This window comes from Aureobasidium melanogenum (genome assembly GCF_000721775.1).
Source record: "Aureobasidium melanogenum CBS 110374 unplaced genomic scaffold scaffold_4, whole genome shotgun sequence".
Classification (NCBI taxonomy): domain Eukaryota; kingdom Fungi; phylum Ascomycota; class Dothideomycetes; order Dothideales; family Saccotheciaceae; genus Aureobasidium; species Aureobasidium melanogenum.
Genome location: NW_024470056.1, coordinates 152,078 through 175,517, shown reverse-complemented (window position 1 = coordinate 175,517; position 23,440 = coordinate 152,078). Strand labels below are relative to the sequence as shown.

Here is a 23,440-nt window from a genome sequence, read left to right as displayed (position 1 = left end):
GTCAATAACATGCGAGACACAACGATGAAACAGGCGTTAAGGTGACGGTTACGATATTTATCTTTCCTCGCCTGCGCAGGTCCGCAGCACGACCAGGATGTACTCGAGGCTGAGGCATACCGCCATATGGCGCAGTCCAATAATTCCATATAAATAATATTTTGTCGTCAGTGGCTTTGGATTGCATACAGAATCGCATGGGACAGCCCGGGAAGGTGTTTGTGGCTTCTCAAGTGCTTATGCTGCAACAGGCTTCGTTCACCATTGGTTGATACGAAAGAAATATTGAGTGCTGGCCGCGAGCGATTTGGAAGAATCCAGGGACCGGTTAGCTGGTCCTGAAGACGATTGACCAGATGTCCGGGGAGGGCAATCTTCTCGTGTGATCAAGCAACTTGCTTGAGCTATAGTCTACAGGCTGTCGGTAATGACTAGACGAAGTCCCAGACTGTACATCGGCATATTGCTCCAAGATATCTTGAACATACAGAGCAGCCCCATGATGACGAATCGCGAGGTGAAACCGTCCAGCTGCTCAGCCATGAGTTGGGGGAGCGACGGCCTTCATGACAACCCAGGCACCGAGCCTGTCGGAAAAAAGAAGAGCAGGCGCAAATATAGAAATCGGCCCCAGGAATTTACAGGGTGTGTCACTGTCCGTGGCTTGCAGACTGCTTATCTCGAGCTTGGGAACACTAGTGATTTGCTGCAATTCTTAGATATATGGACGCATTGATGTGGGAGCTGTCCAAAGGCTGTGAAACCACCCTGTAAGTGGTCAATTCCGTCTCGGTGGCGATGCTGCATGCGATGCTGCATGCGATGCTGCATGCAAAGTGATGTCGCGTGCTTGACTCAATTCGGCAGTCTGTTCATGTTTGGCTGTACACGGGTATGAAGAGAATTTCTCTGGTGGAGAACATAACAGAGCATATGAAATTTTCTGGGTGCATCAAAACAATGCCAACAAGTAATGAGATGGAAAGGGAAGAAGAAGACGCATATAGCAGGAAGGTGGGTGGTTGGCCAAATCCGTCAAAAACAAGGCTGGCTACTTCCTTGGCGTGATGATTCGATGTGGTACTCGAGTACATTCATGTGAAACGCAGGAACCCCTTGACATTTCTACCATACTTTACAAGTAGGCAGTGTTGATAGCGGTCATCCAAGGGATGTAAGTTCCGGTGGGTCCTTTGCGAGAAACACAACTGTTCCTCATTCTTTATGCTTTATGATGCTTACTTAATTACAGCCCGAAAGTAGCGTTCTATTGCATGTTTCTACAGCGTTCAGAGCCAGATCTGCGGAGGTGTCTTATCCCTCTCATTTACCGACACAGAATTTTTCAAACACAACTCCAAGGACTTCTTCGACATCTCCAGCTTCGCCTTTGCCAGTGATTCGTGCGAGGCAATTTGCAGCATCGCGAAGATTCTCTGCAGCGAGGACAATGTCGACATCCGTCTCTTCAAAACCATGACCTTCACCAGTCTGCGCGCCCATTTCCACTTGAGCAAGGAACTGTTCAAGGTGGAATTGGCATTCATCGAGGAGAAGCCTATGGCGTTCCGTCGCACCCAACGATTCTTGCCAGATTGAGGGATCCGTATCGTCGTCTGTGGCTGCAACTGCAGAAGTCATATCCTCAAATTGTCGAATGAGACCAGAGAGGAAGGTGGGAATGTGTCCTGCATCCACCGAGACTGATGACTCTGCATCTTTGCAGGAGATGGCAAAGATGTTTTCGAGTCTGACGTGCGGAAGCGCATCTGCGACTTGTCGTCTCAGATTTTCAAGTTCGGACGCGTGGCCAGAAAGAAGATCAATTTTGTTCAGTACGACTAGCACATTCGACTTTTGTTCTGCAAGCTCGGTGGCAGTGTCGATGACCTCAGGGTCTGGTCTTAAGATTACTTTCTTGCCTTCTTGCTCCAGGGACAAGACGACGATTACGACGTCGCTTTCGATGGCGCGCTGCTTGGCACGTCTCATGCCTTCTTTCTCGATCATACTGATCTTTTCCTGCATGTGCTCTTTCTGAGCTTGAGGAGTTGCAAGAACAGCACTTCGTAGACCGGCAGTGTCGCCCAAGCGGCAGAGGTAGCCACCTAGGTCAATACCTACTTCGACCACGTCTCGGGTAGTGCCTGCTTCTTGACTGACGATGGCAGCCTCACGACCCACGATACGGTTGAGAAGACTGCTTTTGCCGGCATTGGGTGCGCCCAGCAAACTGATAGCGATACCGTTCCTGAGAAGCTCTCCACGCATTGCATTGCGGCGATGGGTATCAATCAGGAGAACCAGGTCCTGCACTTGTCCAGCAACAGAAGAAGCCAGTTCGGCTGGCGACTCATCAAAATGTTGATCTTCGGAAAAGTCAATCAGAGCCTCGAGTTCACCTCTAGCTGCAAGAAGCATCTGGCGCCATGATTCGTAGCGAAGCGAGAGAGTATTGGTGGTACCGCGAACTGACAACCGACGCTGTTGCTCGGTGTTTGCAGAGAGCGTATCACCCAAAGCTTCGACCTGGGTCAAGTCCAGACGATCATTCATAAAAGCTCGTCGAGTGAATTCGCCAGCCTCTGCATAGCGGATGGCACCAATCGCGGATGAGCACTGTGAGATAGCTGACAGAACAGCTCTCACGACAGCCGTGCCACCGTGCACATGCAACTCAAGAAGATCTTCGCCTGTTACAGTGTTCGGAGCAGGAAAATAAAGAAGCAGAGCACTGGAGTCCAGAAGATTTTCGGACGAGACTTTAGCTCCAGGTCGGTACAAAGTACGCACAGCAGCGTAGCGAGGCTTCAAGGGCTTTTGGCCTGGGCAGAGAGCGTCGTAGATGTCATTGCAAGCTGGACCAGAGATGCGAATGATGGCAATAGCGGCCCGGCCAGGAGCAGTAGACAAAGCATAGATGGTGGGTTCTGCATAGAATTTGGTCGAGGTTGGGGAAAAGCTGCTCTGATGCCTTGAGATGTTCAACGACCTTCCGATGGTGGGAGATGTAGATTTATGGACGCTAGCTCCAATTGCTGGGGCTGATGAGGCAGCCAATGGCAATAGTCTAGCCGTCGAAGAAAGACATGATGGACGCGTGACAGCAAGTGACAATGAGCTCCTGGCAAGCCTCATACGTCGCAAGCATATAAAGATTGTGTAAGATAACTAGTGGTCGTGATAGAAGACAAATTCTCAGGAGGCGAGGGCTTGCTGACCATGGCGGTTGTTCGGATGGAATATTCGGGCCGGGCCGAAGGCGGTGAGCGGCCAAGAATCTCGACGCCTGGCAGTCAAGTTCTGCTCAGAAAAAAGTCGCTGAGCGCGCTTGCGACTGCTTAAGCGGAATTCTATTTGCCATTCATCTCTCCCTACATCTACGACCTTTGACTGGCGTAGCCATATCGTCGAGACATACGCTTCTCGAGACTCAGTCCGAAATTCTTACATACAACGAGGCGAACCATTAATCTACGACCGTCAAGATGGCCTCGGACGAAATTGTTTGGCAGGTTATCAACCAGCAGTTCTGTTCATTCAAACTCAAGTACGGCTCACGCGCTCATGCTGCTTGATCAACACATCTGACATTCGCGTCTAGGACCACAAAAGAACAAAACTTCTGTCGCAACGAACACAACGTTACTGGTCTTTGCAACCGTCAATCATGTCCTCTTGCCAACTCTCGTTATGCCACCATCCGCGCCGACCCGCAAACACAGCGCCTATACCTCTACATCAAGACTATCGAACGCGCACACATGCCCAGCAAATGGTGGGAGAAGATTCGTCTCAGCAGCAACTACTCCAAAGCCCTCGAACAAGTCGACGAGCGACTCAAGTACTGGCCCAAATTCCTGGTTCACAAGAACAAGCAACGTCTTACTCGTTTGACTCAAGTTAGAGTTCGCATGCAAAAGCTGGCCCGTGAAGAGGAGAGACTTGGAGAACAGATGGTGCCCAGACTTGCTCCCAAGATTCGCAGGAGAGAACAGACACGTGAGCGCAAGGCAGAGTCTGCCGCTAAGATCGAGCGCGCTATCGAGAGAGAACTGGTTGAGAGACTGAGAAGCGGTGCTTATGGTGAGCAACCTCTCAACGTCGACGAGAACATCTGGAAGCGCGTCATGCGCACTCTTGAGCGCGGTGGTGAGGCCACTCGTGATGAGGATCTCGACGAGGGTATCGATGAAGATGAGGAGGAATACGAGTACGAGCAAGAAGAGGAGGGTCCCGATGTCGAATATGTCAGCGATGTTGAAGAGAGTGACGACGACATGGACGACCTGGAAGACTGGCTCGGCAGCGAACAAGAAGCCGACTCGGACGAAGACGAAGAAGACGAGGAGGATGAGGACGACGAGAGCGGATCCGAAGCAGACGACAAAGAGCTGGCCAAGAAGCTTGCAGACCTCAAGAAGAGAAAGAGACCCGCTCCGGACACAAAATCAAAGAAGAAGGCAGGCTCGAAGGGTCCCAAGAGGGAGATCGAGTACGAGTACGAACGCCCTGCCAGGGAGATGGTTATTGCAAAGTAATCTACAAAAGCATGAGAGGGTTCATTTCAGCGCTGGCGTTATGTGGGAAGGCATACAAAATTACTGGTATCTTCTGTTCGACTACAAGGCTCAGAGCGATTCGCGAGGCCATACGAATAAAACAACTCTTATCATTCAATACTGTTCGACCTCTGCTAATTCAAGTAATTTCCATCAGCAACAAAGCTCCATACGATGATCGCTTCGTATTTGACGGCTTGAAAGATGCATTGATCTACACCAACCATTTGATCAAAAACCCTGAACACAGGTCGTACTGCTCACATGTATGCGTTTTTGATTCGCGATATACCTCGAGAGCAAGCATTTTTGCATGTCCGGCAGTGCAGCAAGACGGTAAGGACCACATCCAATGCTTCACATGCGGCCCCACAAAAATGGCAGGTGTCGGCTATTGAAACCAATACCCGACGCCGAATGAATCTATCTTTCCTCTCTTTCAACACCACATGTCGGGTGTTTGCACTGCACGTCTCGGAAACCGTAGTCCAGACATAACTAGCCAGATCCCTCACCATGTAGGTCTTCAATTTCTCTGTTTGTTCTTTCATCATCTGGCTCTTGTCTTGAGCTCTGCTTGTTAGATCCTTTACAATCATTCGCATACACAACGCAAACAACGTTCACAATGTCTTCTAAACCATCTATCCTTCACCTCGGTGACCCATGTCGCTGGCATGCAGATCTATACAAGAAGTTCGAGACACACTTTACCATCATCCGTCCTTCAGCAGAGGAACGCGAAAGATCCGCCTTCCTCACAGCTCTCAAGGAAAAGCGATGGGGCAATTTCGTAGCTATCATGCGACCATTCTGGAACACTGGAGGAGAGATGGGAAGGATTGACAGAGAGTTGATCTCGTTGCTTCCTGATAGTGTTAAGGTATATGCATCTGCTGGTGCAGGTTTCGATTGGGTAGACACTGATATCCTTGCCGAGAAAGGTAACATTTTACCCTAGATCCTCTTTTCGAACATCAGCAATATTGACAAGGCACAGGAATCATCTACTGCAACGGCGCAGCAGCATCTTCAGACTCAGTAGCCGACTCCGCCCTCTTCCTCATCATCTCCACCTTCCGCAACCTCGCATGGTCACAAATCGCCGCTCGATCAGGAAACCCAGACGAACTCTTCGACGCCCACAAAAACTCTCCAACCACAGCCATAAACCCCAAGGGAAGAATCCTCGGTATCGTCGGTCTCGGAAACATCGGCTACAGAATCGCTCAAAAAGCCTACCTAGGTCTGGGCATGAAGATTGCCTACCATGATCTGTTCCGCAAATCTAAAGCTGTGGAGGAGGCTGTGGGAGCAACGTTCTACAAGACTCTGGATGAGATGTTGGCAGCTGCCGATTGTATCCTCGTCGCAACCCCCTTTTCCGGAAAACAGCTTTTCACAGCCGAGAAGTTCAAGAAATTCAAGCGTGGCAGTCGACTCATCAACATTGCTCGTGGACCATTAGTCAACGAAGCCGATCTTGTGGAAGCGCTCAAATCGGGTCAACTGAGTGCTTGTGGATTGGATGTGTTTGAGAATGAACCGCACGTGAATAAGGAGTTGTGTGGACTCAAGCAGGCAACTTTGACGGCACACACAGCGGGCGGCACTATCGACACGCATATTGGGTTTGAAGAGTTGTGCTATAAGAATGTGTTGGGCGCGCTTTTGGAGGGCAAGGCTATCAGTCCCGTAAATTTGCACTTGATCAAGGCGGGTAAGAGTAAGCTGTAGTCTCAGTAATGTGATTGCAATTCTCTTGATAGAAGGCTCAGCAAAACAAATCCCTTGACAGATGAAATAGACTAAACCAGATTCCCTTCTAAATGCCTTTAGATGCTAATTACTTCTAATCTCGCCTTCGCTGATCAATCTCCTGCATGACAATCATATTCTAATGTCGCGCCGTCCTTGAACATAAGAAAATCCTGGCCCCCATCCTCTATATCGTCGAAGACTCATGCATGTACGTCAAACCACCATCTATCACCGCTCCCTTCTATACCCCCTAAGCCATCAAGTACGCCATCTATGATGCAAATAGTCTCTTCAATCTCTGCTCCGCCCCGTCTGATCCCATGTTAGGTGGTCTTAGTTATACCCACCTCTCCCATCATCAGCAACATAACGAGCAGACCTTACACCCAGACTCGAAGGGTTGGTAGGTCGACTGATACCGCTGGTTTTGATGTCGCGGTTGTAGCCTCCGCGGCCAAGAACAGGAGGAAAGTTGCGGTTGTAGCCGCCACGGCCTAGGGTTGTGAGGGTTTGCATTGTTGTGGGTGGTGTTGAGATGGTTCGAGAAAAATGGAGGTTGGTCTCGGAGAGTTCGTCGTAGAGGTGCAGATGAGTTGGTGGTCTGATGCGTCGAGACGCTGGAGATGGAGATGTGAAGGTTGATTTTTGAAGTTTAATAGAGACTGAGAGAACGATGATGGTATGTTGGTCTTTGTGTCTTTCTCTGAAGTCGGAGTGTAATAGTGATGGTATTGACGAGGATGAAGAAGGAAACAAGGACAGCTGGAAGAGTATATATATCTCTTTTCTCCACCTTGACTAACATACCAACTTGCAACACTATACCACATCCACGCACCTCAAAATCTGTCCTCTTCATCGATGTCTCCTTTAGGGACTGCACTGCCTGCAACAAGCCCCTCAAAAGCCAGAAAAATAGATGTAACAAGAAAATGGCTCGCCTTTGCGGCAACAATCGCGGACATCAAGGTCTCCGACATGGTATCCGGGCAACATCTACAGCCTCAGGCCAGAGCAAAGATTGGAGGTTACTGAGGTAAAGGGTGGAAGTCGCGATCTGATAGGTCGGTAAATCGAGCAAATAAGTAAAGTGCTGACTGGCACGAAAAAGGCTGCTATTTCAAGCGACATATCAATGGAAATCTAGCATAAGATACACTGGGCACGGTAAATGGCAGTTCGCGACACCCGATGGGGAAACCGATGCGCCTGTTTGTACTTTTTTTATGTGCACATCAGCATTATGCAAATACTTTGATCTTGCCTAACAGAGGACAAAGCGTGAAGCTGACAAAGCCGTAACTCTCGGAGAGTGATGGTGAGGATAGGTGGTAGGGCTATGTTTGGCATATCATGCAGCCCTATGCAATGTACACGTGGGCGGGTATCTGTCTGACATGCAGTGATCATCGTCATCGTGTGCATAGTTGAAGGAACACCAACAGGCACCAGGTACCGACTTCTTTTTCTGGTAAGGTCTTTTTGTCGTCCAACGCTCAATCCATTATCTGAAATGTGCATTCACTTTGTCTTCCTTCGACTGCTCGAGGTGCCTGTTGTCAGGAGACACCGATGCGCAGACAGTTCACCCTTCATCAAACCTTCACAGTATTATCATGCCCTGCCCTCTTTATGGCAAAGAGACCATCTCCTTGAGACACACTGTGCCGGTTTGGGATCGTAGCGAAAAATGTTCCTCTCCGTGATATCCTCGTTCTGTAAATCTAGGAGCATGCATCTGTCCTTGCTTGCAGAGCCGAGCTCGCAGATATTGTCCTTGACGGCTCACCCGACCTGGCATATGCATTTGAGGCATGTAGATCAGCCCAGTACATCATGCGAGTTGGAGGGTTGTCGTTGATCGGACCTTTGCATCCTAGTTTGGCGCAATCATAGTCCGGCAGACTCTCGGAAGCACACCTCTGCATCAAGTGATGGTGGAGACGTCCAAGTTCGTCCGTAAACTCCTCCATACATCCAACTTGGCATCTGAAAGAACTCTACTCGTACAGCCCACGTGCATGCTTCTCATCTCCCACATGGGTCCAAAACCTATGCAGTGTCGTTCAGACAGGAAGGGTCATGTTGAATGACGGCAAAGGACATCTGAAGCGTGCCTTAGGGTTGCTTTCCGAATCCGGAGTCTTCTTCTTTCTTTCGCCATGCAAGGTGGGTGCGTCACTGATTGTGACTTTGGCTAAACAGGTTGCCATACTACAGGCATAAGTACACCTAGCTCAGGTGGTTGCTTGCTTCGATGTCGTGTGGGGAGGCCCTCTTCTGTATACCACCTGACGATCCGCTATCGCTTTCCGACAGACCTCGATATCCTTGTCATCGTGATTGTCTTCACCATCAAGGGCCGTTGTGTCAGGCTGATTGACTTTTTGGACGTCCGAGTCGGAGCCAGTGACTTTATCTTCTGCGCCGCCGAAGTCGAGGTGCTCAAACAACAACTTCCTCTGGCTTTTGCCTGGCAGCTTTCGAGACTTCATGATCTGTGAGAAAGATGGTGACGAGTCTGTATGTACAGGCTCTGTCCGGCGGTGTGTTCTAGTCAGAGTCTTTGAGCCTGCCCACAAGCCTGTCTTCGAGCCTTGAGGTCTGCTTTCGCTCATGACGCTTCTGACGATTCTTTTGATTGTCTTGTGATGGCTGCTTTGATCGACAATGACTTTGCTAGCGGTGGTTCTTGTGACTTTGCTTTTTCTTGTGCTCGCGACTGCACCTGTATACTGTTGATGGATGCGCCTTCTGATGATGACGAGGCTGCCTGGCGGTCGGCGACTGATGCACAAATCTTCTGGCACAGTGTTTTGATCTTTCGCTCGCTCATCTCCTGACCAGGCAGCGAGGTCACCAGTTCTTTGATAGATGCATGCTTCAGTAAGTGAGACGGCGGAAGCGATATGTGATCTAGCGCTTCTGTGAGACTCCAATTCTCTTTATCCATAATGACCTGATGTCAAAGACGATGGTCGAGAAGTCAGGTGTGGTGTCGAGTGTGAGGAGGCTGCAGGCTGTAGCAACTGCAAGAAGTAAACGGTTTCTTGTTTACAGGAATTGGAGGAAATTACAAATGGCAGGATATTTTCCACTTTTCCTCCAACAACAAGGACATCGACAAGCTTGATCAAAAGGCAAGAACGAATCTTAATACACTTACAAAAAGGAGAGAAAACAAAGAAAAGGGACCTGTCGAAGGATGGACTAACAATGAGTACTTGTTGAGTCTCTTGTCACATCAGAGATCATCGGCTCCCCTCTTGAAGAACATACGCATAGCACTTCTAAAGCCTAGTTCTTTGAACTGAGGGCTGATTAATTCACACACGCGCATTCTATCCTCAATACGTGAGGGATCCTCCTTTGAGACCATCCACTCGTAAACCATGCGACCAAGATCCTCCTCTGAGCGACGGCGAGGATGGTCGCTGTCATCTGCAAGGGACTGTGCAGTTGCAAGTTCACGTAGACCATATAGGACTACCATAACGTGCTTCTGATCTTCCACCTTTGTGTCCCAAGTCAATCTCCAATTGGTCACACGAGGAGGACCTGTACCCAGGCCGATGTCTCCAATCTTCTCAAGTTCCTTCTTGCCCAGGAGACCGTCGTAGAAAATGCGGAAACATTGGAGCAGAGAAGCGAATGTAACTTTGCCCTGGGGCATCTGGACTTCGATGAGCAGACGGGGAGAGATTGTCATAGGAGCTGGCGTAAGGATCAAGGTCTTGTGGCGGGGCGAGAGTAGCTTCATACCCTTCTCGAAATGGCTGCGGTTACGAGCGGCGAGAGCAGTGTCGAAGCTGACTTTGAAGTCATTGTGGAGGTACCAATCATCGAGGAAAGCTCGACGGGTGTGACGAGAGATGCCGAGGAGGGGGTGCTGAGATAGCTTCAAAGTCTTGACACCGAGGCTGTCCCGAACTTCAACAAGCAAGTCGAACGGCATGGATTGAATGTCGTTGCGTCGAAAGAGGAAGGTGCCGTCTCTGATGGTGTCGCGGTGGTGAGGAAGGTGACGGTTCCAGAGTCTTGCATCAGCAAGAAGCTTGTTGACATTGTTGTTGTGTTCGCTCCAGGGGTTGATGGATGTTGTGAAGAAGTGGACGGCTTCGAGATTGTCGTTTTCATCAAGGGCAAGGTCGGTTGGAAGAGTACCAAGCTCAAACGGTCTGTCTTTCTCTACTGGCAAGTCGGATAACCATTCGACAGCGGCTGCGATGACATAGGAGGGGCGGCTCTGGTATGCGGCGATGGAGGGCGTGTATTCAAGGCGCTCAGCCCAGGGCTCCAGTGGGCGGCCGTATAGATAAGCAGCGACGGAGGATGCATACGTAAGGGCCGAGTGTCAGGGAGCAGTGGAGTCGTTGAATGACAGACTGCTGTTTGCAGCCATCGATGGGAGGACGTATGCCATGCCGCGGGCCACGAGCTGGTGATGCTGAGGGTTATCCATGCGCGGCCAGATGTACGAGACGTTTCTTGGAGGATGCGCTACATGGTAGGTCTGGTCAGTGGTCCGATCCTCGTCTTCTGCTCATTGTCACGGAACTGGATGATCCTGTAACGGAGGATTTCATTTGCTACTACACCGAGCTTACCAAGCTGGATACTTGTTCTGCGTGGACTGATCAAAGAGCGAAAACATCGTAGAGTGACGAACGGCAACTTTTCCATCCATGCAACATCTAAAATTTGATGATATATGACGAGGCGTTTTTCTTGCTTTGCACCCGAGAATCAAGCAAAAGTTTGCAGCTCAAGTATGTTCGGCTATCCTGCCTTTCTTGAGTAGACATTGGGTTGTGTTCGATCCATGCTTATGGGGTGAATGTCGACCACATGTCCGCGTGCAGCGCTACTGGCATGCTACTAAGCAGATATTCGAGTACCATCGGCGACCGGGCCGTGGTTCCATTGACTGACCGCTATCGGCAAGACCAGCGCAAAAGTCGGTACTTGGAAGTGAATGCTTCTCGTGACGGGGCTCATGAGGGCTCATTTTGAGCTCGTATGAAGCTGTCCAAGTTTGTTCGAAAGGCCGCCGCCGGCAAGTCAATAGCAATCGGTCCTTCTCCGGATAACCCGCATTTGTCCCAATATGGGGAAGCCGCTCTGTGGATGGACCTTCCAATTCGGAAACATATGGGACCGTCTGCATCTGTCACCTGGTATAACACCCAAAGGCCTCCGATGGCCATCTCGGCTGTCAGAAGTGCAGACAGGAGCGAAGTACGGCCGTGGACATCTCTTTGTAGTTGCTAGATCAGCTTGCTCGGCGTGAGGGGCTTAAGGGTCAAATGACACGGCATTAGTCTCTCAGGAGATCGAACAGGAATGAGAGTGGAGCGGCCTTTCTCTCGTGCACGAATACTGGCGGGGCCTTCTTGAGGTGTGATATCAAACCTGCCGACAGCTGCTGATGGAAGTCCAAGTTTGTGGATGTCTGTGGGGATTTGATGGTGATCTTCGTATCCCGAGGATCAACCATTTTATCCGGCCAGCGAGTCAGGTGGGGCCCTGTCGTTCTGTGGATGTTTGTGCGGAGAGCAGCAAGAAAGCATCATGATCTCGTTCCTGTCTTCATCCATTTCGCGTCACCAAATCAATCGAGAATCCACTTCTTATTGAGCACTCAAGCTTCCTTGTCGTGCTTGGGTCGACTCCTGGCTCGAGATATTGCATGCTCATATATCTTGAGTTACAAACGAGTGAGCTTCGTGAGGTTGACATTTTCAAAAGAAAGCCGTCGCTTTGTGTCGGCATGACTCTTCTGAGAAAAAGATCCAGAATTTTTTCACATTCAAACGAAGACACCCCGTGATGATCAGCGCACTGCAACAGAATGATCAGTCGGTAAGTTCGAGAGAGAAAGCTTCGTCGGATGGCCCTGTTGCCGTCTCTGCCGACTGGGTACTGAAGGTAGGTGGCTCAGCACGGCCCGTGAAAGGTCGTGATCGGGGCTCAACGGCAAACTACGTAGGTGGCCTCCCCGAGAATAATCGCGAACGTTGTCCTTGCTGCTGCTGCTGCTGCTGCTGCTACACAGAATATCACAGGAAATACCATTGCAGAACAGACTAGGTGTCCATTGTCGGCTTCAAAGCAGTATAAAAAGGAAGTGCTCGACGGCTCGAATCAGCGATGTTTGCTCTCCATGTCCGATGCCGAAAATCCTTGCCATAAATTTGTCCGCGTCTTCCATGGGGCCTCCAGTGGGGAGATGATCTTCATTCTGGGGCAGAGGCTGGAGAGCACCGTTGACCGTGCACACCAAAAGTCAGGTACCCACGTCACATTTTTGCTTGTAGTTTTGAAATCGAAAGCACGAACTGTGGGTCGGAAAGTCACCTCGTGTGAGGGCTGGTAAGACATGGATCGTCAAAAGGCACAGCAATCAAGTATAAAGAGGTGCGATGATCCTCTGTTTAAACGTCCATCAGCAGCTCGCCTCTGAGGGACAATCACAACCATGCCTTCCCTTTCTTCTTATATCCTTGCTTCGGCGGGAGCTTCACTGGTGAATGCACAGTTTGGAAATTTTGGCTCTCCTTATCCGAATACCACATACCCTGGATTTGAATCAGAAAATCCATACACTATTGAGGGCTCAAACAGCTTCCAATGGAGCCCTCCCAAGTACCCCAGCCCTTGGGGTGAGGGCTCTGGTGACTGGAAGGAGTCCTACGCAAAGGCTCGCGCCCTTGTTTCGCAATTGACGCTTGAAGAGAAGGTCAACCTCACAAGTGGTGTAGGAACTAGTAAGTCTTCAACCATACCGGTATTTAACATCTCTGCTAACATTCATCTAGACCAAGGCAACTGCGTCGGCCAGACAGGATCTGTCCCTCGTCATAACATCAACGGGCTGTGCCTTCAGGATTCGCCAGTAGGAGTCCGACTTACGGATGGCAACAGCGTCTTCCCAGCTGGTGTAAACGTTGCTGCTACCTGGAGCCGTGGTCTTGCCTATGCTCGCGGTCGTGGTATGGGTCAAGAACACTATGGCAAGGGTGTTGACATGCAACTCGGCCCGGTTGCTGGCCCTCTTGGCCGCGCACCTGCTGGTGGCAGAAATTGGGAGGGTTTCTCTCCTGACCCTTACCTCACCGGTCTCATGTTCGCCGAGTCGATCAAGGGTATTCAAAGTGCCGGTGTCATGACCAGTGCTAAGCACTTCATTGCTTATGAGCAAGAGCACTTCCGTCAATCCCAGGAGGCCAAGAACTGGGGCTTCAACGTCACTGAGAGTATTACTGCCAACTTGGATGATGTTACTTTGCACGAGTTGTACCTCTGGCCTTTCGCCGATGGTATCAGAGCAGGCGCCACCTCTATCATGTGCTCCTACAACCAGGTCAACAGCTCTCAGTCTTGCCAAAACAGCTACATCCTCAACCACATCTTGAAGAATGAGCTCGGTTTCCAAGGCTTCGTCGTTTCTGACTGGTATGGCACACACTCCGGTGTTTCTAGCATCCTTGCTGGTCTTGATATGAGCATGCCTGGCGATCCTGTGCAAGAGTTCGGCAACCACGGAGGTGCCTTGTTCGGTTCTAACATGACTATTGCTGTTATCAACGGAACTGTTCCTCAATGGAGATTGGACGATGCTGCCGTCCGTATTCTCGCCGCATGGTATTACGTCGGTCGTGACAAGAACCAGGTTCCTGTCAACTTCAACTCTTACTCTCTTGACACCTACGGCTATTCGCACAACGCCGTTGGTCAGGGCTACGGTCTGATCAACCAGCACGTCGACGTCCGTATGAACCACAGCCAGCTCATTCGTGAGATTGGCTCTGCCTCTACTGTCCTGCTCAAGAACGTCAACAACGCTCTGCCTCTTACTGGCAAGGAATTCACCGTCGTCCTTGGTGAAGATGCTTTCGAAGATCCCAACGGTCCCAACGGATTCACCGATCGCGCTGGTGATGAGGGTACTCTCGGCATGGCCTGGGGCTCTGGATCTGCTAACTTTCCCTACTTGGTGACTCCCAATACTGCTATCCAAAATGAGGTTGTTGGCAAGAACGATGGTCTCTACCAATCTATGAGAAACAACTCCAACCTCGACCAGGCCTACTCTTTGGCTAAGCAGGCTACCGACAATGCTGGAGCTCTCATTATCTTCGCGAACTCAGACAGCGGTGAAGGCTATCTTGAGGTTGATAACAACTTCGGTGACCGCAACAACCTCACTTTCTGGCAGGGGGCTGACCAGCTCATCGCCAACGTCTCGGCTACTTGCAACAATACCATTCTTGTTATCCACTCTGTTGGCCCCGTTCTGATTGAGGAATACGCCAACAACCCAAACATCACTGCCATTCTCTGGGCTGGTGTTCCCGGAGAGCAGTCTGGTAACTCTATCGCTGATGTCCTCTATGGTCGTGTCAACCCCGGTGCCAAGCTCCCCTTCTCCATGGCTGCCAAGCGCTCTGACTACGGTACTGATGTTCTGTACACTCCCAACAACCTTGTTCCTCAAGCCAACTTCAAGGAGGGTATCTTCATTGATTACAGAGCCCTCGACAAGCAGGAGATTGAGCCTGTCTACGAGTTCGGTTTCGGTCTTTCTTACACCAACTTCACATACAGCAACATCCAGGTCACTAAGCTCAACACCAGCGCTTATGCTCCTACCACCGGCATGACTCCTGCTGCTCAGACCTACGGTAACATCAGTATGAACCCTGCCGATCACGTCTTCCCTAGCAACTTCTCTCGTGTTCCTCTGTACCTCTACCCCTGGATCAACTCGACCAACCTTTCCTCCGCTGCTGGCGAGTCTCAGTACGCTCCCTACGGAGACAACAGCTTCGTTCCTGAGGGCGCTGTCAACTCCTCTCCTCAGCCTCGTCTTCCTGCTTCTGGTCCTTCCGGTGGTAACCCCGCCCTCTGGGATGTCATCTACCGCGTCACAGCCCAAATCAAGAACGTCGGCAAGGTCGGTGGTGACGAAGTTCCTCAACTCTACGTTTCTCTCGGTGGTCCATACGATGCCGTCAAGATGCTCAGAGGCTTTGAGAGATTGAGCATCCAGCCCAACCAGACTGTCACCTTCTCCGCTGATATTATGAGAAGAGATATCATGAACTGGAGCCCTGAGGCCCAGGATTGGTTCGTCAGCAACTACACCAAGACCGTGTATGTTGGCAGCAGTTCGAGAAACCTTCCTCTTACTGCTAAGCTTGCTTAAGCGAGGTCTTTTTAATGATCATGATAGACCTATAAAGGTTGTTGCTTTTTCACTTAGACTAGAAACATTAGTTCATAATATAATGATTTGTACTATACATTACTATCTCTCGTGACCATGGTGTCTTCTCGTGACTTGATCATGCGAACAATCATGGAGAAGAATACGACACTATCTTCGCTCGCGAGAAAAGCTTGAGCTGCTTCCTATCTTATTTCTTAGGCAAAGGTTCTACTTCCGCAACCTTCTTGATCACTCTTGCAGGCGATCCCACAGCGACCGAAAATGCCGGAATGCTCTTCGTGACAACCGAATTGGCCCCAATAGTACAACCATTGCCAATCGTGACTCCCGGCAGAATGCTAACATTCCCGCCAATCCAGCAGTCATCTCCGATGGACACCGGCAGCGCAAATTCAACTCCATCACGACGAGACTGGACATCCGTCTGATGCGTCGCACTCAAGATGCTAACATTAGGTCCAAACATGACTCTGTCGCCAATTTCCACTAAGCAGCAATCAAGGATCGTCAAGCTAAGAGATCATTAACGAACTCATCAACAAGTAGATAGAAAGCCACGCTCACCCAAAGTTTGAGTAGAAGTCATCACCAATGAGGATATTGCAGCCATAATCGACGTTCAAAGGCGGTTCAATGAAACTATTCTTGCCCAACGAGCCAAAGAATTTCTTGAGAAGTTCGGCGCGTTGTGACATTACTTCTTCTTCAGTTGCTTCGAGGGCAATAGGTGCGTTGAATTGTGAGGCCAGCTTTCGAGCGCGGAAGCGACCTGTTAAGAGCTCAGGGACAAAGGCATTGTAGCTGTGGAAATTAGTGGATAGGGCTTTGAGAGGAGCCTCTTCTGCGGTCCGTTCGAAGCTTATAGATAATTGTATACTTACAGCATACCAGATATCATCTTCTCATACTCCTCACACCATGGCACGTTCGCCAGTCCTTTGGCACGCGCGATGATGGTCTCATTCTTCTCCTTGGCAGGTTCCATGTTAGACTGGAATTATTCGCTGTCAAACGCAAAGTGATGAGGGCAAGTAGGTGATAGAACTACTGGTGAGAAAGGTTCTAGGCAACGTGTTCATATATGGGAGCTGATGTTTGGACAAGCAACACCAAGAGTTATAGGACGTGAACGTCGGTCCGAGAGCGGGGTTGGTTAAAAGCTGTTTGCAACACTAGCAGGAATGGCAAGAAGCCTTTCCTATCTGTTCTTAATCTGGTCTGGCACTTTATCAGCACACAATGAGACGTGTTGAGAAGTCCCTCATAGCGGAATCTCGTCACTGCGCTTGCTTGACGATGACCTGCGCCAAGGCATCTCGTGCTTCAGCTTGTGGCAGGGCAGATGTCTGATCGAAAACACTCGGCTCCTCAAGTCGAAAATAATTCGATACTCTTTGCTTGTTATCTAGAATGCACTATGCAGCTTGAGTGCATGTAGACGCATCGAGTGATGATGTAGGTGTCGCTGAAGCGGAAGGAGCATATCGTCTGCCAAGTCTACGTGTTCCGCGCACGTGTTTCGAGCATGGCTGTCAATTGCGTCTTCCAACGAGCCCTCGTGGATCTCATGGTTCATCGTCGGGACTGATGCTTTTTAAGTCGGAGATGCTGCGAGCTTCTAGACTCAGAAGCACTAGGTACATATGGACCTTCAACCAGCCCTGAACTGGATCTGGTTCTTCCTCTCGTTATTCCTACCTCAATCATTGATCATGGGTTTGCGTGAACTTCTTTTGCCAGCCGCGCTTTGTATGGGTGCCGTCAATGCCCAGAACATACCTTCTGGAGCTGTTTCTTCCCATGTTGCTTCTGCTGGCTTTCCGACCTCGGTCTTCTCATCTTACTGGATCAAGCCTGTCGCTACAGCAGAGCCTCAGCCTGCTTTATATGATCCAGTCCTGAACATTACCTTCCCATTGAATCTGACTTCTCCCAACACCATCCCGCAGGAAGATAATGATCCGGTCTATTATGCCACCCCAATTGCTAATCTTACGCTCGCTGGCAAGGAAGCGGTACTCAAGAGTGTCATCTCTCAAATCGAGGACATTGTTGTCAGCAATCAATTCACCACCAATTGCTCCAAATGCATAGCTGGATTGACGGTCGCCAAGACTGCAGCTCAATTGGCACCTGAACTTGTCCCTGATGCCATGGTGTCTCTATGCAAGCAATTCAAGCTTCACAACAACGAGACCTGCGAGGAAGACTTTGAGGCCACCACCTTCGGAGCTATCTGGACACAAATTCTGGCATTGGCTGATGTGTCCGGTCTGGACGGTCAATACATCTGCAACAGAATATCTAGCAATTTCTGCTCTATGCCGACTACCAGTCCGCTGAATACCACTGGGCTCTTCCCCAAGCCAAAGCCGAGCAATTACACTATTCCTAAGGCTAGTGGTAACCGTATCAAGGTGCTTCATATGTCTGATATTCATCTGGATCCTCGTTATGCTGTTGGTAGTGAAGCCAACTGCACATCTGGTTTGTGCTGCCGTGCCAACAACTTCAACACTGCTCTCCCGACTGGTGAAATCTCGCTTCCCGCACCTTACTACGGTGATTTCAAGTGTGACAGTCCATATGGCTTGGTTCTCTCGGCTTTGGACTCTATCGCTCCCCTCACTGGTACCAGCAAACAAAACCCCTTTGGTTTCAGTATCTACACAGGCGATCTAGTCAGCCACGAAAGTCAAAACGAACTCTCTAGAGCCTATGTCGAGTACGCAGAACTCTCCATCTACGACATGCTCAAGAAGTTCATGGGCAAAGCTCCAGTCTACGCGGTTCTCGGTAACCACGACACCAATCCTGAAGCCATCGATGCACCCCACAGTCTCCCTGGAGACCTGGGTATGCAAATGTCTTGGAATTTCGATCATGTCGCTGGACTCTGGCATGAGAACGATTGGCTAAATGCCACTGCTGCCAAACAAGCACGTCTGCACTACGGCGCCTATTCCATCAAGACACCACAAGGCTTGCGTATCATCACTTTCAACACTGATTTCTGGTACAAGTCAAACTTCCTAAATTTGATCGATACACTCAACCCAGATAAATCCGGCATGTTCGCCTGGATGATCGAAGAACTCCAAGCAGCCGAGGACGCCGGGGAAAGAGTTTGGATCTTGGGACATGTGTTGAGTGGCTGGGATGGCACCAACCCCATGCCCAACCCCACCAACCTATTCTACCAAATCATTGACCGCTATTCTCCGCACGTAATCGCTAATGTGTTTTTCGGCCATACGCATGAGGATTTTGCGTACGTGTGGTATGCTAACAATGGCACTAACCAATCCTCGGCGAACGCGTTGACGACTGCTTGGGTAGGACCCAGCATTACGCCCCTCACAAACGTCAATTCTGCGTTCCGGAGCTACACCGTTGATACAGGCGATTGGAACGTCTATGAAGCATATACCTTCTACTCCGACGTCGAGTCCTTCTCTAGCCTCAACACTTCCGGCCCAACTTTTGAATTCGAATACAACACTCGAGATACATATGGTCCTGGTATCAATTGGCCTGCTTCTGCACCTCTGAATGCAACATTCTGGCATCAGGTCTCGGAGCAAGTGGAGAAGAATACGACACTGGCGAGTTTGTTCAATACGTATCAGGGTAAGAGTAGTGTCATGAGTCCCAACTGTACAAACATTGCTTGTGCAAAAGCAAAGGCGTGTTATATGCGTAGCGGGAGTGTGGCGCTGGGGCAGCAGTGTCCTCAGGGGTGAGTTTCTGTTTCTTGATCGTTTTTTTCTTTTGCAGTGCAGGCTGACGAATGTGAAATAGGTATGGTAGTGTGCAGAGCCCTTTCACTCCATCCTCTAAGTAAGAGTGACGACGCTAGAGAAGCGATGGTCTGCAACACTCCTTCGTTCGAAGGAATCATAACTCGAATCTTGGCTAAAAAGAGATGAAGATGATCTGGAACAAGTATGGTTGGAATCTGTTGGAAAGTATTGAAGGAAAAAAAAAGATTTTGGAATCACAGTTATTGGGCTTACCTCTCTATCTTGTCCCTGTATGAAACTTCTTGGTCATCTTCCACACGTAGAACTAGTATGCTCAATACACAAAAGTAAAATCTCTGATTTTGTACTCCAAACATTCTTGTTCCCCCTTCCCCCTTGTTCTCTAACCAACACACCCGCTCAAACCAACAAACCAGCGTAACTCTCCTCAAAGTTTAATTCCACATTTCCCTTGCTCACCAAAGGCAGATCTTAAACCCACTAAATAAGAAAGAGGCAAGATACCCCATCTGGAGTGGTTAAGAGCACACCCCTGTCTCTAAAAATTCCCAGAACGATCAACGATAGACGAGCATTTCTTCATAACTTCCCAGAGTGAATTCGATGGTAGCTGTGTCTTATTGGCTATGGTGGGAACTTGTGGTTTGTATGGGTGTAAATGATCTGGTAGTGGAAGGGATGGAGACGGCTGTTGTAGCGTCACTTGCAACTTATATCAGAGGTATGATCTGCTCAGATTAGATGTCTACATCGAAGGGAATTTGGACGCAAGGGTTGGAGAAGTGTTTATTAGTCGAAAGCAGGACAAAACATGATGATTATTAGATTTGATCGTGTGTATCTGTGATCCCATCACTGTAATATTTCCAATCCTTGCCTTTTCGTAAATGTGACATTACATGACTAATTTCAGCGCCTCTTCTATCTACTCCTCACCTCACCACCTTCATCTTCAACCTCTTTCTCCTTACCTCCCTGCGTCCCAACCGTCAAGAACATGCCAAAAACAACAGAAACCCCACTCGCCGCGACCGCAAACCAGAAGACCGCAGAGTAAGGCTTGGTAGCAACATCCCAACGACCTCCTGGCTTTGCACTTTTACCCACAGCATTGAAAACAGCAGTACCAATACCAAAGCTTACAGATTGGCAGAGTTTAGTAATGGTCTGGACGATACTGCCGGCGATGGATTGTTGGTGTATAGGCATGGAGCTAGCGACGTAGAGGTTTGCGACGTTGAATTCGAGGTCTGCGCCTACGACAGCAAACAACAAGGATGGGAAGCAGAAGGCCCAGTAGGAGGAATGGGCGGTGTTGACGGCGATGAGAGTGAAGGAAAGGATGTAGCCGAAGCAACCGGTGAGTATGAGTGCTTTGTTACTGATTTTGTGCATGACGAAGGCGGCGACGACATTGACGATGATGCCCATGATGGCCATCGGAAGCAAATGCACAGCAGTGGTCAAGGGTGACCATCTCCAAACTTCCTGCATGTATAGAGCGAGGAAAAATTCAGCGACGGAGAAAGACATCATGCCAAGGAGCAAGACTACCATGAGGAGTGAGAAGTTCTTGTCGAGCCATATGGACATGGGGACTAATGGATGTGGGTAGTAGAGTTCCCAAAAGACAAAGGCGACAATCAGCAAGGCGCCAACGATCAGCATAGCAATGATGTAGCCTGTCTTCCAGCCGTGAGGTGCCGTATCGCCTGAAGAGAGAGCAGCACAGAACATGCCTACGCCAGCAATGGTCAAGACCACTCCGATTGGGTCAAGTTTCTGGAAAGTCTCCCAGTTGAACGGTTCTTTTGGTGTTGTATCCTTGGGTACTGTGAAAATAGCCAAGATGCTGAAGACGAGATAGATGATGGCGAGAAGGAAGAAGCTAGCTCGCCAGTTGAAGATGTCACTAGCAATTCCAGAAAAGATGGTGCCAAATACAAAGCCCAATGGATTACCAGCAGAGAAGCAAGCAAACGCTGCATTTTTTCGTCGCGAGGGTTTTTCGTAGATCGTTCCCAAAAGCCCTTGAGCAGGGGGTACAGATGCTGCTGTCATGAGCCCCATCAATCCATTGAGCACATCAATTGCGATTGGCGTTTTGCAGAACCCAGCGGCAAGCGAAAAGACAGCGAAGATGAAGAGCGAGCCCACGAATAACGACTTTCGTCCAAAGCAGTCGGCGAGTCTGCCAAACAACAGCAGAAACGCGCCGCCAGCCAGAGTGTTTGCTGAACTCATCCATGTGATCTCTGCTGTGGTCATGCCTAGGTCTCTTCCAACAGAGGCGGAAATGACAGAGACGGCTCCGCTCAAAAAAGCGCCCATTGCTATTGCCATGGTTGCCGTCAACACGAATAGCACTTCCTGTGTCGTCGATTTGAAGCATGGCGGTCGACCCTCAGGATTTGGAACTTCGATTGTGGAAGGCACGACGGCTTTCTCGTCGACTGTAGCTGAGGCTGGCGCTACGGCCGCAGCGGCCATCTCGACTGTCGACATGACGACTCAATTAGATGATGAAAGATACGTCCTGAGTTGAGGCATTGATGGCAAGGGAGAGGACCAAGAGTCATGGAAAGCTCAAGGTGCTTTTGCAAAACGGTTGCAAATGCTTGATAAGATGGACGGAATGGTGCCGTGGGGAAGGGGAAGAAGCAAATGTGGCGGGGAGCGGCAAGACAAAACGGCAGGAACAAGCTTAGGGACCTCCCAAAACAGGTAGATTTATCCGAGAATCTGGTAAATGTAGGCGGAATCTGCTTACTCTGGATGCTGTGCTTACTGATGTGCTAGGCACGTGGAATGATACAGTACTTTTGTAATCAGACACTCACAGCTTGACGACTTGCCAGCCTTTGAGGTCCATGTGTGCAAGCGCACCGCCCAGCGGACCCTGCACTTCTCGACCATTCAACCATTGCTTGGGACCAGCCCAGTAATTAATGAAGCCTTCTGGCCCTGACACAAGAATGATCTTTTTGCCTTGAGCAGGAGCCGTTGGCTGATTTGAAGCTGGCGCGACGACATTGCGCACATTCTGAGGAGTGATATAGGTGCTTTCTTCGTCAACAAAATAGTCGACGGAAAGTGCTGGGTTGGCCTGTTTGAGCGCATCCAATTGCTTTACAATCAAGCCCTTTTCGCTGCTATGCGATACAGAGTGATGTGGAGCGCTGGTAAAGAGTCTGGCAAAGGCAGCATACCAACCAGGCGTGATTGGGTCATCGCTCTGTCCTCCAAGACAATCTTCTCTTGATCTGCTTGCCCACAACACAGCAATGCGAGCCTTGTCACCCAGAGCATGTGCAATCTGGATAGCAGGTGCAACACCAGTGCCTCCAGCCAAGAAGACTACTTGGTCGACTTGTTCTGGCAACTCGTACTCGACAGCAGGACCTCTGACTTCGACATCAGCGCCCTGAGGTCGTCTGTGTATGTATCCTGACACCTCGCCTCTCTGCTCACGGCGCACCAACAGACGCAAAGCATCCGGGTCCGAACCATCAAGTGGCGGCAAAGGGGTATATGCTCTTGCAATCTGGAGTTGAGGCTGTTTGATCTCAATACTCCAGACTCCCTTCTTCCACCAGTTGTCAAATGTGCCTGGAGGAATATGCGCTTGCGACAGGGTGAAGATGGCGCTTGTAGACGAGACAGTCTCTTTGTTCTTGAGAGCGAAGGGCGTGAAAGTCAGGTCGTTGAGAGGCTGCGGTGATGCGAAAGATACGAATTTGTAGTGCTCATTCAGAGCCCAGCCGGTGCCGAAGAAGAAGAGAGATGCCGCAATGCTTCGAAGAGAGCTGCGTTTCGCTTTGACTGGAGCATTGTGAATGTCGGTAGCTGTATGTTGACTACGTGCGAACCGGTGGCGAAGTACTAGAGACTGGCGAGACGTAGGGTACTGTGGCTTGAGCGAAAAACGAAAGCCTGAGCGAAGTGTACAAGGCATCGTGATTTGAATGTGCAGCAAGACAAAAGTTGGGTGCTTGAATCTCGAAGCCTGTCAGATTCCGCCAAGATTCACATGTCAATGATGACGATATGGTCTTCCATACCAAAAAAATTACAACCACATCAAGAACTTGTCATACCGTAATCGTACATGATATAAATTG

At 49.8% G+C, this 23,440-nt stretch overlaps 9 protein-coding genes across 9 annotated transcripts; 4 read left to right on the top strand and 5 right to left on the bottom strand.

Annotated features, from left to right (window-relative positions):
• Positions 1–1,323: 1,323 nt before the first annotated feature.
• On the bottom strand, positions 1,324–3,406 carry M437DRAFT_73012 (P-loop containing nucleoside triphosphate hydrolase protein; the record flags this gene model as incomplete). The annotated part of the gene is made up of 2 exons (XM_041025958.1): positions 1,324–2,967; positions 3,395–3,406. 2 exons carry the CDS (start codon positions 3,404–3,406, stop codon positions 1,324–1,326), a joined length of 1,656 nt encoding a protein of 551 aa, XP_040882089.1.
• An 82-nt stretch (positions 3,407–3,488) lies between these two features.
• M437DRAFT_41874 (Mak16 protein) lies at positions 3,489–4,541 on the top strand (the record flags this gene model as incomplete). The annotated part of the gene is made up of 2 exons (XM_041020460.1): positions 3,489–3,550; positions 3,605–4,541. The coding sequence occupies 2 exons, from the start codon at positions 3,489–3,491 to the stop codon at positions 4,539–4,541; spliced, it is 999 nt and encodes a 332-aa protein (XP_040882088.1).
• Positions 4,542–5,190: 649 nt separating this feature from the next.
• On the top strand, positions 5,191–6,299 carry M437DRAFT_42317 (glyoxylate/hydroxypyruvate reductase; the record flags this gene model as incomplete). Its single annotated transcript, XM_041020545.1, has 2 exons — positions 5,191–5,506; positions 5,563–6,299. The coding sequence occupies 2 exons, from the start codon at positions 5,191–5,193 to the stop codon at positions 6,297–6,299; spliced, it is 1,053 nt and encodes a 350-aa protein (XP_040882087.1).
• A 357-nt stretch (positions 6,300–6,656) lies between these two features.
• Positions 6,657–6,839, bottom strand: M437DRAFT_43012 (uncharacterized protein; the record flags this gene model as incomplete). Its single annotated transcript, XM_041020665.1, has 1 exon — positions 6,657–6,839. The coding sequence occupies one exon, from the start codon at positions 6,837–6,839 to the stop codon at positions 6,657–6,659; it is 183 nt and encodes a 60-aa protein (XP_040882086.1).
• Positions 6,840–8,560: 1,721 nt separating this feature from the next.
• Positions 8,561–11,490, bottom strand: M437DRAFT_63719 (uncharacterized protein; the record flags this gene model as incomplete). Its single annotated transcript, XM_041024297.1, has 5 exons — positions 8,561–9,204; positions 9,490–9,558; positions 9,603–10,544; positions 10,931–11,017; positions 11,256–11,490. 5 exons carry the CDS (start codon positions 11,488–11,490, stop codon positions 8,561–8,563), a joined length of 1,977 nt encoding a protein of 658 aa, XP_040882085.1.
• A 1,311-nt stretch (positions 11,491–12,801) lies between these two features.
• Positions 12,802–15,531, top strand: M437DRAFT_63718 (beta-1,4-glucosidase; the record flags this gene model as incomplete). The annotated part of the gene is made up of 2 exons (XM_041024296.1): positions 12,802–13,090; positions 13,142–15,531. 2 exons carry the CDS (start codon positions 12,802–12,804, stop codon positions 15,529–15,531), a joined length of 2,679 nt encoding a protein of 892 aa, XP_040882084.1.
• A 1,775-nt stretch (positions 15,532–17,306) lies between these two features.
• On the top strand, positions 17,307–19,399 carry M437DRAFT_42802 (uncharacterized protein; the record flags this gene model as incomplete). Its single annotated transcript, XM_041020635.1, has 2 exons — positions 17,307–19,294; positions 19,357–19,399. The coding sequence occupies 2 exons, from the start codon at positions 17,307–17,309 to the stop codon at positions 19,397–19,399; spliced, it is 2,031 nt and encodes a 676-aa protein (XP_040882083.1).
• An 841-nt stretch (positions 19,400–20,240) lies between these two features.
• M437DRAFT_82033 (major facilitator superfamily transporter) lies at positions 20,241–21,824 on the bottom strand (the record flags this gene model as incomplete). Its single annotated transcript, XM_041027672.1, has 1 exon — positions 20,241–21,824. The coding sequence occupies one exon, from the start codon at positions 21,822–21,824 to the stop codon at positions 20,241–20,243; it is 1,584 nt and encodes a 527-aa protein (XP_040882082.1).
• A 331-nt stretch (positions 21,825–22,155) lies between these two features.
• On the bottom strand, positions 22,156–23,274 carry M437DRAFT_73005 (uncharacterized protein; the record flags this gene model as incomplete). Its single annotated transcript, XM_041025957.1, has 1 exon — positions 22,156–23,274. One exon carries the CDS (start codon positions 23,272–23,274, stop codon positions 22,156–22,158), a length of 1,119 nt encoding a protein of 372 aa, XP_040882081.1.
• Between the last annotated feature and the right edge of the window lie 166 nt (positions 23,275–23,440).